General features: G+C 42.8%; 1 protein-coding gene across 3 annotated transcripts in view; it reads right to left on the bottom strand.

Moving 5' to 3' along the window:
- Window positions 1-426: 426 nt before the first annotated feature.
- Window positions 427-12,326, bottom strand: part of FMO1 (flavin containing dimethylaniline monoxygenase 1) — a 30,669-nt gene continuing 18,769 nt past the window's right edge. For 2 of the 3 annotated variants that reach the window (XM_058700318.1, XM_058700317.1), the window contains 5 exons: window positions 7,512-7,654; window positions 5,084-5,283; window positions 3,882-4,237; window positions 3,290-3,362; window positions 427-791 (listed from right to left, as the gene is read on the bottom strand). In XM_058700318.1, the coding sequence (XP_058556301.1) occupies window positions 449-791; window positions 3,290-3,362; window positions 3,882-4,237; window positions 5,084-5,283; window positions 7,512-7,654 (1,115 nt within the window). In that variant the 3' untranslated portion in view covers window positions 427-448. The remainder of the gene's footprint in view (window positions 792-3,289; window positions 3,363-3,881; window positions 4,238-5,083; window positions 5,284-7,511; window positions 7,655-12,326) is intronic. The other variant, XR_009253926.1, reaches the window with a different exon arrangement.

Raw genomic sequence — 12,326 nt, 5'->3', positions numbered from 1 at the left:
GAGAGACAGAGCATGAACGGGGGAGGGTCAGAGAGAGAGGGAGACACAGAATCGGAAACAGGCTCCAGGCTCCGAGCCATCAGCCCAGAGCCTGACGCGGGGCTCGAACTCACGGACCGCGAGATCGTGACCTGGCTGAAGTCGGACGCTTAACCGACTGCGCCACCCAGGCGCCCCCAGAGGGCTGTCTTTAATAGCTCTCTCTTGTAAAATGAACCTGGAACCTTCCAGCAGCCTTCAAAGGCACAGAAATCTTGGTTATCTGCCTCTAGCACTGGAAGTAGGTGGAGCCGCGAGACACCCAGGAAGACCGGCAGGAGGGGACAGGAAGTGGCTTTCACCACTTGCACATGGCTTATGACTGTGAATGCAATGTTGTGTCAATGGCAGAACAGAGCACTGTAAATCTACAGTGTGCATCTGACGAGCCATTTGGGTAATCTTTTATTTATAGGAAAATTAGGAAAATGGCCATAAGCAAAGCCAGAAGGCTTAAGAGTTTAAGTAAGCTTGCAAAGGGAGATGGGGATTCTTGTACACTTCGAGTTTTGGTGACTTTGAATGTTCGATCCCACTGGGTCAAGATGGCATTTCTGGCTCCTTCCCATTTCCCCGGGCCGGTCAAGCGGAACTGGTATGGTGTGGATGGGCCGAAGAAGATGGTCAAGCCCAGGCGTGGGTCCGTCAGGAGCATAGAGAATAGGTTGGGTTTTGCATTGATGTAGGTCAGGAGTTCATCTATGTATGTGATATAATCTGCTTGTAAAGCTTTGCAGTAACACAAGCCAAACCTTTATAAAAGGAAAATGGGGGATAAAGAGAAAGACACAAAGATAAAATAATGATAACCCAGAGCAAGTCAACGTGCCAAAAGTAAACAATGATGCTAGAAAATTTGAAATGTTCTCTTTTGGTTTTCTTTTTTATTTGAGAGAGAGACAGAGACAGAGACAGAGAGAGAGAGGAGCCGGGGAGAGGGGCAGAGGGGGGGAGAGAGAGAGAATCCCAAGCAGGCTCCATGCTCAGCACAGAGCCCGATGTGGGGCTCGATGCTATGAACCTGGGATCATGACCTGAGCCGAAATCACGAGTCAGATCTCAACTGATTGAGCCACCTAGGCACCCCTGAAATGGTTTTTGTATTATTCTCTCCAAGCCCATAGCTGTCTAATGGTCTCATTGCATTTTTTTTTTTAATACAAGATGAGCTCCTTGACAAGATACTCTATGCATATGGTGCTCCAAATGCTTAAAATGCATCTAGTATTTCTCTGCTTCTTTTGTCAAATATTTAGGAATTTCTAGAAAAAAATTTATTTACATAATTTCACTATTCCTAAATTTTTCTAAAACTCAGTTATTGCTAGATTTATATAATGTAAAGTCCACAAGAATCAATAAGGTGGAATTTCCTGTAATGCTGGTGTTGGTCCTAAAATCACCAGCTGACCTGTGTGACAAGAAGCTTTTCCACTGTGCAGCTCTAATTAATTATCTATGTTATAGCACAATTCCATAATGGAGATCAAATCACATTCCAGGTTGAGGGTGAAAAAGAGGCATCTAAAATGTTTTTTGTTATTTTGGGATTTAGCACTTTGACAAGGATAGCTCAACATGAAGTTTGGAAATATATTTAAATTAGACAAGTGATAAAAATAATAAAAAAATAAAAATTATTTTTTAATGTTTGTTTATTTTTGAGAGAGACAGAGGCAGACCATGACTGGGGGAGGAGCAGAAAGAGAGGAAGACACAGATTCCAAAGCAGGTTCTAGGCTCTGAGCCATCAGCACAGAGCCTAAAGCAGGGCTCAAACCCATAGACCATGAGTTGAAGTTGGACACTCAACCGACTGAGCCACCCATGTGCCCCAGTGATAAAAATGTTTAAATGCAGTGATTTATTTATTATTATTTTTTTAAAATTGTTTAATGTTTATTTATTTTTGAGACAGAGAGAGACAGAGCATGAACGGGGGAGGGTCAGAGAGAGAGGGAGACACAGAATCTGAAACAGGCTCCAGGCTCTGAGCCATCAGCACAGAGCCTGACGCGGGGCTTGAATTCACGAATCGCGAGATCATGACCCGAGCTGAAGTTGGACGCTTAACCGACTGAGCCACCCAGGCGCCCCTAAATGCAGTGATTTAAAAACTTTCTTTTGGTATCAGAAAGCATTTTTCAAGTGATAATTTATATTAAAGCCCAAAACAGACTAACAGTAAACAAAACCAGAGATGTTTTAGTTGGGTTAGGAGTGAGGATGAGAGTCGGTGGGGGGGGGTGGGCAACACTCCTTTCTTTTCTGCTGCTTCCCTTCTGTAATCCCTGGTCCTTGAGTGTGAGCCAGAGAGCAGAGAACAAGTGGAAACTTCTCTAGGGAACAGGGTCAACAAACTTATTCTGGCAAAAGGTCAGATGGTAAGTACTTTAGGCTTTGAGGGCCATGTTATGGTCTCTATCTCAACAACTCAAAAGCAGCTACATGTAAATATGTACATGAATGAGTGTGGTTAGGTTCTCATGAAATTTTATGTATGGCTACTGTGATTTAAATTTCATATGAGGCACCTAGGTGGCTCAGTTGGTTAAGCGTCTGACTTCGGCTCGGGTCATGATCTCATGGTTCGTGAGTTCAAGCCCCATGTGGGGCATTGTGCTGGTGGTTCAGAGCCTGGAGCCTGCTTTGGATTCTGTGTCTCCCTCTCTCTCTGCCCCTCCCCTGCTCATGCTCACTCTCTCTCAAAAAATAAGTAAACAAAAAAATTTTAAAACAATAAATTTCATAATTTCCACATATCACAAAATATTCTTTTATTCCAACTCTTAAAAAACATAAAAGTTCAAGTGGTTGGCAGATTTGACCTGCAGGACATAGTTTGCAGAATCCTGACTAGAGTAGAATCTAAATAAAACAATAGAGTTGAATACAGATTGGTTGAATGAATGAATAAACAGACCCTTCTAGCATCAGAGGGGATAAACACAACTCTTTGCCTGCTGATTATGAAAAAGGCGTGGAATAATGTATCTGGTAGATGGGAGTTAATTGTATTTGGTTTAGAATCCAGACTCCATGTGGCGCTAGATAATTATGGTCTGAAGTGACGATTTTGGGACCTTTAAACTTTTCAGTTCCCCTTCTCCCCACTCTCCTTAACAGGCTATGCTAGTTTTTTCCCCCCCTCTAAATCTCAGGCGCTGCCTCATGTCTCTCTGCTATTGTTTTACCAATTTGAGTCATGATTCAAATGACTCAAATGATTCAAATAACTAAGTTAACTCACCCACTGGGTTTGTTTTCTTTTCTTGCATTGACTTCCTCAATCATGACACTTTGCGGTGGTAACTTATTTATACCTGTGAAACAAACAAAAAAGGCAATTTAACTTCAGGCCTGCTTGCTTAGCGGGTGAAGATGCTTTATTACTGCTTATCTTTATTCCTGGTACCCAGCGACTCATCTGTTCTCCTCCCAAAAATATTAGCTGCCTACAGGGTTGATGGTAAGTTTTTGGTAATAATGCTACCAGCTGAAAAGTTATAAGCATCTGGTCATCCCACTAGTTATCTGATACAACATAACCTCAGAACTGAATTCTGTCACTTGACTGAAGTTTTATACTTTAATTGAACCGGTTAATTCACTGAAAACAACAGACAGACACAACTTGTATTTTTTTGACCCCTGATTTATCTTTTGTGCTGGTAATGGCTCAAATTCATTCTGATAGTGTAATTCCATGAAGAATAGAATGAATCCTGCTTTTAAAGATTCTGTTGTTTGAGATAGGAGCTGGGGACACTCTCAAAATTTCTAGTATCCAAAATAACATAGTAAACAGAAAACATATGCCCTGAAATTTCTCATGCACGTACCTTTTAGGACTCGAACAACCCATCGTGCTTGGGTCTCTCCAGTGGGTATGATGGAGCCCAAGGGTTTGATGAGGCCAATAACAGCCAGGGTTGGCTTTGGCAGATGTGCAGGGAAGATGTACTTGTACAGTGATGCCTGGCCATTTTCGACTTTCACTACGGACTCATCAAGGAAGGGGAAAGCAAAGGTGTATCCAGTGGCAAAGACAATGATATCAATGGGCTCTTCCTTTGGGGTGTTGTTAAATACGACAGAGTTTTCCTTCACCTCTTTTATGCTTGGCTTGATGAGCACTTTCCCAGTGATGATACGGCCTGGGAGTTCATCATTTAGCACAGGCTCTCTCAGCTGTGTCCTAAAGAGAAACATGGGCAGGGAAGAGATGTGCCGGTGACCAGTGTGGCTGGCCCTTCCACCTCCTTCCCTTCCCTTCCTCATTCTGGGACTCTCCCCTTGGCCAGGCAGGAGGTGCCAGTCTTGGGAGAAGTGGCACTCGGTAGGGAGCTGTGTGCCCTCAGTGGTGGCTTGGGTACACCTGATCCACGTTGGTCCAGAGTGGAACCTGGAGGAAGATCAGATGAGATCTCTGGGCTACGATGCCAACCCCGGGAATGGAGTATCCTTGTACTGACTCAATGAGAAAGTAAAACCGTCTGTTCTTCTTAATGGGATAAATTGTAGGCTGTAACTCAGATACAGACTGAGTTAAGTACAGACTGAGGTCAAGGTCGTCTTGACAAGGGCAAGAAGGCACTGCTGCTGGAGAGATGGGCAGGGACCACTACAACATTTGATTCTTCCCACACAGGGAAACAAGCCAAGCGTGTTGCTTCTACCAAAAGAGTCGTAGACAAGTCATTGTCTTTCGAGCGCTGCAGCTGAGGGCCACGTAACCTGCCTAGGTCATAGAGCTCACTTATCACTACATGAGCTTGGGCAAGTGGCTGAACTTTGCCAAGCCTCGGTTCGCCCACAGTAAAAAGAAGATTAAGTAAGACTTTAAAAAAGGGTTGTTGACAAGATGCAATACCTAGTTTCACTTACCAAGAACTCAAAATAGCTAGCTATTAGGAAATACACTGGGATGAAGTTTTCCTTCACGTTCGGTCGATATGATGTGCTGTTGCCTGGTTTGGCTGTGCCAGTGGAGGCACAGAGCCTCCTCCTTCCTCACAGCCCTCAGCAGATACCCTCCGTTTACCTGTCTTCCGGTACCAAGCCGTAATTTGCATGATGGAACCAGCTGTTCATCTTTCTCGCCAGCAGCCAGTTCACAATTGGAGTTGGGAGAGAATTTCTGAACATGTTCTGAAACCGAGTCGTGAACACCATGTCCCACGGGTACCCTGAGTCGAAGACTCGACTGATCACCCACGCCCCGCCGGTGGTGCTGAGGAACACCTGGAAGCAGTCAAAGAAGCCACTCAGTTTGACACAGTGAGCCCGGCTGGCTTCGCCAGAGAGTCAAGAGGTCTCATCATTGGAATAGCGCCCGAAAGTCTCCCTCCCTCACAATACATCCTCCACAAGATGGTTTTGGCTCCTCCGGCTCCCGTGGTAAAGTTATTCATTTGAGATAACGGTTTGGGCACTTAGATTATTAAAGTGCCTTCGAACATATAACTGAGCACTTATTATCTGCGAGACACAGTGCCAGACACCTCAGTGAGTGAGCTACTGTGGCAACCCAGGGCGAGCTCAAAGTCTCGCGTGAAAAAGCAGCGAGCGGGTGGGTACAGTTTTGCATGCTGGTAATTGTAGGTCATAAGAACAAGGTGTGGCAGCAGGTGAATCTTGTCTATAAAGAGTTTCAATAGAAACCACTGTTTGAACTGACAATACATTTCAGTAACACAGTTGGTTTTGGTGAATTCCTTAAAAAACACTTTTTTTTTTTTAACAGGTTAGCTGTTTGAGTTCACCAGCTGACTGAGTTGGAAATTTCCACATGACAAGAGAGATAGAAATAATATGAATGGAAATAGAATATGCTACCCACATGTCTCCCGTGGGGGTCGGAGTGGATGGGACTGTGTTAATTTTTATTTCAGGACCTCCTTTCTCTTCTCTCAGGATGTCTCCACCAAACTGCGAAGTCTCTCCAAATCAATCAACCAATCAATCAGTTTTTTGAAAGCTCCCGAAGGGAATATCAAAATCACATTCCCAATCCTTTTCCTTCATAGCTATTTTTGCTCTTGCAATTATTATTTCTAAAGATTTTATTTTTAAGTAATCTCTATGTACAACATGCATCGTGAGCCTACAACCCCAAGATCAAGAGTTGCATGCTCTACTGATTGAGCTGGCCAGGCACTCCTCACTCTTGCATTCATTCATTTATTTATTTATTTATAGAGCAAGAACGAGAGAGAGAGTGCACAACCCAAGCGTGAGCACAAGCGGTAGAGGGGCAGAGGAAGAGGGAGGGAAAAAGAGAGAATCCTAAGCAGGGTCTGCACTGTCAGTGTTAAGCCCGACATGGGGCTTGAACTCACAAACCATGAGATCGTGACCTGAGTTGAAATCAAGAGTCGGACACTTAACCGATTGAGCCATCCAGGTATCCATGACCTAATTATTTATACTTATTTAGTTGGCATCTGTGTCCGCCTCAACTCTATGCTCCATTATGGCAGAAATCTTGCTTTTTTTTTTTTTTTTTTTGAGAGAGAGGGCTCAAGTGAGTGAGGGGCAGAGAGAGAGGAAAAGAGAGAGGGAGAGAGGGAGGGAGAGAGAGAGAGAGAGAGAGAGAGAGAGAGAGAGAAGTGGGACTCACACTCACCCGATGCGGGACTCAAACTCAGGAACCTTGAGATCATGACCTGAGCCAAAGTCAGATGTTTAATTGACTGAGCCACCCAGGTGTTTTTATTGTATTTTCCCGTGATTCCCCCTGTGCCTGGCACAACGTTTGGCACATCAGAAACCAACAACTAATATGTATTTGTTTTTAACAAGTGCCAGCTGAGGAACGTTAATTACAATTATTACATAAACTTTACTAGGGAGAGATCACTGTGTTGGGGCAACATAGCTGGGGAGGTACAAGTGGATTGTAATAAAGGGGAAAAGAGCAGTGAAGGGAGGGGTGTGGTATGAGCAAAGGGGAAAAACACAGGAATTGGAAAAGGCTCAGAGTAGTGGGAGATAAAGTTGAAATGGCACATTTGAACCAGATTAAGGAGAACTCTATAAAGCAGGGCTAATCCATCTGCAATTTATTATTATCATTATTTTCGCTTTTGTTGCTTTTATTTTATTTTACTTTATTATTTTCGTGAAAAGAGTTTCCCCGTACATTTTGGCAGGATTGAGGAGCCAGAATAGCTTTTCTAGCTTCTGTTGTTTCACAAAGTGATTAAGCATGGCCTGTGCTTTCTCAGATCTGCCTCCTCTGCTAACAGCACAGAGACTCTCTCTCCCTCTCTCTCTCTGCCCCTCCCCTGCTCGCTCTCTCTCTCAAATAAATAAATAAACACACAAACGTTAAAAAAATAAAATTAAAAAATCTGTTTTTTTTGTATGTGTGTGTATTTTAGGCATTTTTATTTCTTTCATCTTTTGTCACTGTTTGGCTGAGGCATGCATCTTAAGCTACAGTTTTCCATTAGGTAACATCAGGGTACCTTTTCTGCCAGGTGGCTGGCCTCCACAGCAATGTCTGTGCCTGAATTCCCCATTCCAATCACAAGGACTCTCTTGTCCTTAAATATATTTGGGTATTTATACTGTCGGCTGTGAAAGTACTGGCCTTTAAAGGTATTTATACCTATAGAAAAAAAAGTCAAATGAAGAATTTTATAGGATCAGTAAACGAAACATATGTATTGCTCCATTAATAATATCCCTTTGATTGGGGCGCCTGGGTGGCTCAGTCGGTTGAGCATTTGACTTTGGCTCAGGTCACGATCTCACTGTTCGTGGGTTCAAGCCCCACGTTAGGCTCTGTGCTGACCGCTCAGAGCCTGGAGCCTCCTTCAGATTCTGTGTCTCCCTCTCTTTCTGCCCCTCCCCTACTCGTGCTCTGTCTCTGCCTCTCTCTCAAAAATAAATAAATGTAGGGGCGCCTGGGTGGCGCAGTCGGTTAAGCGTCCGACTTCAGCCAGGTCACGATCTTGCGGTCCGTGAGTTCGAGCCCCGCGTCGGGCTCTGGGCTGATGGCTCGGAGCCTGGAGCCTGTTTCCGATTCTGTGTCTCCCTCTCTCTCTGCCCCTCCCCCGTTCATGCTCTGTCTCTCTCTGTCCCAAAAATAAAATAAAATAAAAAAATAAATAAATAAATAAATAAATGTAAAAAAAAAAAAAAAATATCCTTTTGATGGATTATTTTGGTTGTTTTTAATAGCATGCTCAATTTTAAGAAAATCCAAAATGTGAATACATGACTTTGTAAGACACAGAAATGAGTGATTATTTATTTAATGGAGGTACTTATTCCATCTCACTAGATAGGCCTCTGGGTTTATTTGCTACTAAGTTGAAATATCATGGCATAAAGATTAATTAAGCCATTATTACCAATTTTATTTATTTATTTAATTTTTTTTTTTAATTTATTTTTAAGACAGAGAGAGACAGAGCATGAGCAGGGGAGGGGCAGAGAGAGGAGACACAGAATCCAAAGCAGGCTCCAGGCTCTAAGCCGTCAGCACAGAGCCTGACATGGGGCTTGAACTCCCGAATTGTGAGATCATGACCTGAGCTGAAGTCAGAGGCTTAACTCAACCAACCCAGGCGCCCCTATTTATTTTTTTAATTTAATTTTTAATTTTTTTAAATTTACATCCAAATTAGTTAGCATATAGTGCAACAGTGATTTCAGGAGTACATTCCTTAGTGCCCCTGACCCATTTAGCCCATCCCCCATCCCACAACCCCTCCAGTAACCCTCTGTTTGTTCTCCATATTTATGAGTCTCTTCTGTCTTGTCCCCCTCCCTGTTTTTGTATTATTTTTGTTTCCCTTCCCTTATGTTCATCTGTTTTGTCTCTGAAAGTCCTCATATGAGTGAAGTCATATGACTTTTGTCTTTCTCTGACTGACTAATTTCACTTAGCATAATCCCCTCCAGTTCCATCCACGTAGTTGCAAATGGCAAGATTTCATTCTTTTTGATTGATTGCCGAGGAATCCTCCATTGTGTGTGTGTGTGTGTGTGTGTGTGTGTGTGTGTGTGTGTATACCACATCCTCTTTATCCATTCATCCATCGATGGACATTTGGGCTCTTTCCATACTTTGGGTATTGTTGATAGTGCTGCTATAAACATGGGGGTGCATGTGTCCCTTCGAAACAGCACACCTGTATCCCGTGGATAAATGCCTAGCAGTGCCATTGCTGGGTCGTAGGGTAGTTCTATTTTTAGTTTTTTGAGGAACCTCCATACTGTTTTCCAGAGTGGCTGCACCAGCTTGCATTCCCAAGCCATCATTACCAATTTTAAAGTTGATGGAAATCAGCGATAGAATTAGTTTGTTCCATTTACTAATATTTGACTATCTAGAGCTTCTCCCAAGCAAGGAGCAAGAGCAGAGAAATTAAAGGGAACTATGAGTCAGCACCTCCACTCTTTTCAGCAAACTGTTTTTGGCATTTATGTGCTTGGACCTGGGCTGAGTTGATATTAGAGAAATAAGATAAACAAAATGTGGTTCCTATTCGAAAAGATCCATGTTGGCTGGGGAAGTTCACCGATAGCTCACCTTGGTGACCGACTATAATGCAGACTGAGTTTGCTGAGGCAGCAAGAGTTGGCTCTGGGAAAAAGGGATCATGTTCGCCACGCTGGGGTTAGCTCTACTGTTCTAATCAGAAAGGATATCTCAGGCAGTTGATGCCAAATGTCTCACTGAAACATTAAATGTGAATGGAGAGTTTTGGAAAATACTCTCAGGGTTGCATAATACAAAAAGTTAAGAGGTGCTGTACAAAGAACCTTTTTTTTTTTCCCAGGAAAAGTGATAAGACACCTAGATTCTCAGGGGATAAATATCGATGCTTGTGGCAAATAGCCTCATCAAGGTTTGGTTCACCCTTAGTTCACCTTGCAACATTAGAAATCTGACATGAATCTCAGTTAAAACCCACCACAATCCCGAGCACTTAGAATTTAATAATCGTGCAGCCAAGTTCAAATATTAATTCAGACAGGACTCATCACAGATCAGAGAATGGCTGACAAGGGAGAACTAGGCAAGTTTAAGGAGAATCATAGAATTATTATCCCTGGATGTTAAACTACCTTAGATTTTTCTCCAGATCAGGGTCTTTTGGATGAGAAATGAACAAAAATGAGACTGTATCTGAGTCACCTATCACACTAATATTCCCCCCCCCCCCCCCCCCTTATCACAGGAGGATAGAGCAGGCACTTTTCTTAGGTGAATGTGGTTGTGTTAGTAAACACACCAGAGTGTATATATCTGAATGATTGATTACAAGTAGTTATTTTGGGAGGTTGTACATTTATTCTGTGATACCTATTATTTTTACTAAGACTTTTTGGAACATCTTTGGAATTGACTCCAGACAATGTGCCTCCAAGGGTGCCTCAGTGACTCAGTCTGTTGAGCGTCTGACTCTTGATTTTGGCTCAGGTCATGATCTCATGGTTTGCGGGATCAAGTCCCACGTCAGGTTCTGCGCTGATGGCGTGGAGCCTGCTTGGGATTCTCTGTCTCTCGCTGCCCCTTCCCTGCTTGTGCTCTCACTCTCTCTCAAAACAAACAAACAAACAAACAAACAAACAAACAAACAAGAACAATGTACCTCCAGACACATGTTTTCAAATGTCTTCAGTAAATCTGAATTTTTCTAATAGTTAATGATGACCCCAGGAATTACGTACAGACTAAGTAAGTCTGTTGTGAGGCAGAGAGAGAGTTTGTGAGATTTCGAGGACTCTTTTTCAAATCTAAAGTCACAAAACCTTGGAACTCAAAAGCTCCTTAATGGTTACCTACCCAGGGATTTCAAATGGCCAATTGGTAGTAGCCGGTGAGATATTGAAAAGGTCTGCAAGTCCCATAGAGCTCTGTTTGCTTGATTTGTGGTGTATGCTGTTGGATAAGGTGGTCAATTTATGGGCAAAACCCCAGAGGCTTAGAAAGGTTAACCGGAAGGCCCAAGGTTGTATAGCTTGTTAGCTGTGTAGCCTAGAATCTGTACCTCCTGGGTCTCAAGCCCATCCTATTCAAATTGAGGACACTGGTTCAGCTGCTTTCTGGGTACACCTTATCCTAATCTGACCTGACTTGAATGCCGTCTGGAGGGCAGACCCAGCACCAATGGATGTACGTGAGTTGTTGTAAAATAAACATTTGTATCATTTGCAGGTCATGTGTAGACTGTGATTCCTCTGCTGGACTCCTATAAAACTCTTTTCATTCCTTCCAGACAGGCTACATGTTGTCATATCCACCCCTGTATTTTTAGCACTTTGTGTAATTTGGCGCTATTGGTGCCAAATAAATTCAGCGTATTCTCTTTGTCACGGAACTTTCTGGATTCTTAGGGTGATCTAGTACCAGGCACTCCCTCCTAGGAGTTTGGAGGGGCTTGCCTACTTAGGGATTTTCTCTGTGGACAAGAGCCGAGAAAGGATTGGGTTGTCTTGTGGGGTGGCTACTGATCCTCTCTCAGGGATGTTGGGGAATAGTTCCTTATATCGTGGACTTGGGGCTTTTTGATTCAAGATTCAATTCCACGGCAGTTTTCAGGATGTGCTTCGTCCTAACTTGGCTGGACTTGCATGAGCTCTTGGGGCATGGGAAGTGTGTGAGTTTATTGTAAGACGAGACTTGAGGTCGTTCCAAGTCATATTTAGATGATGAAGAGAAAAATTTCCTAAAGTTTTAACTTCTTGAAAACTTACTGTGGATAAAATAAACCAAATCATTGTGTTTTTTATTCCCTCTGCATTGTAATCCAATGGAAATTTGACATAGATTAACATGAATCATGTTTGCAAAAACCAGATAAGGAAACTGGGACTCAAAGATGACTTAACTTGCCTTCTAAGATTCTTTTCTCTGTTGACTACTGACCCAGTGCTATAAACGTCTGATCTAGGGGGGTGGGAGGGAGGGTAGGGTGGGTGATGGGTATTGAGGAGGGCACCTTTTGGGATGAGCACTGGGTGTTGTATGGAAACCAATTTGACAGTAAATTTCATATATTAAAAAAAAAATAAAAATAAATAAATAAAATAAATAAAAAAAAACCCCAAACATCTGATCTAGCTAAACCTCTATGGAACAAACGAACAAAAATCACACTACTTTTTTTAAAAATTTATTCACTGATCGACCTTTGTGGCCTCTAAACTCAGCTTTGGTTGCGTGCTACTGCTGAGGCTAACAACTTTGTAAGCATCCAGTGTCTTAAAAGACTTTCTGAGTGTTGCCCATCGCTTAAGGAGGGACATTGAACCCCAGTGAAGCA

The sequence above is a fragment of the Neofelis nebulosa genome, chromosome 15, assembly GCF_028018385.1.
Source record: "Neofelis nebulosa isolate mNeoNeb1 chromosome 15, mNeoNeb1.pri, whole genome shotgun sequence".
NCBI lineage: Eukaryota > Metazoa > Chordata > Mammalia > Carnivora > Felidae > Neofelis > Neofelis nebulosa.
The sequence above is the reverse complement of the archived record's forward strand: the minus strand, read 5'-3'. Positions and strand labels throughout refer to the sequence as shown.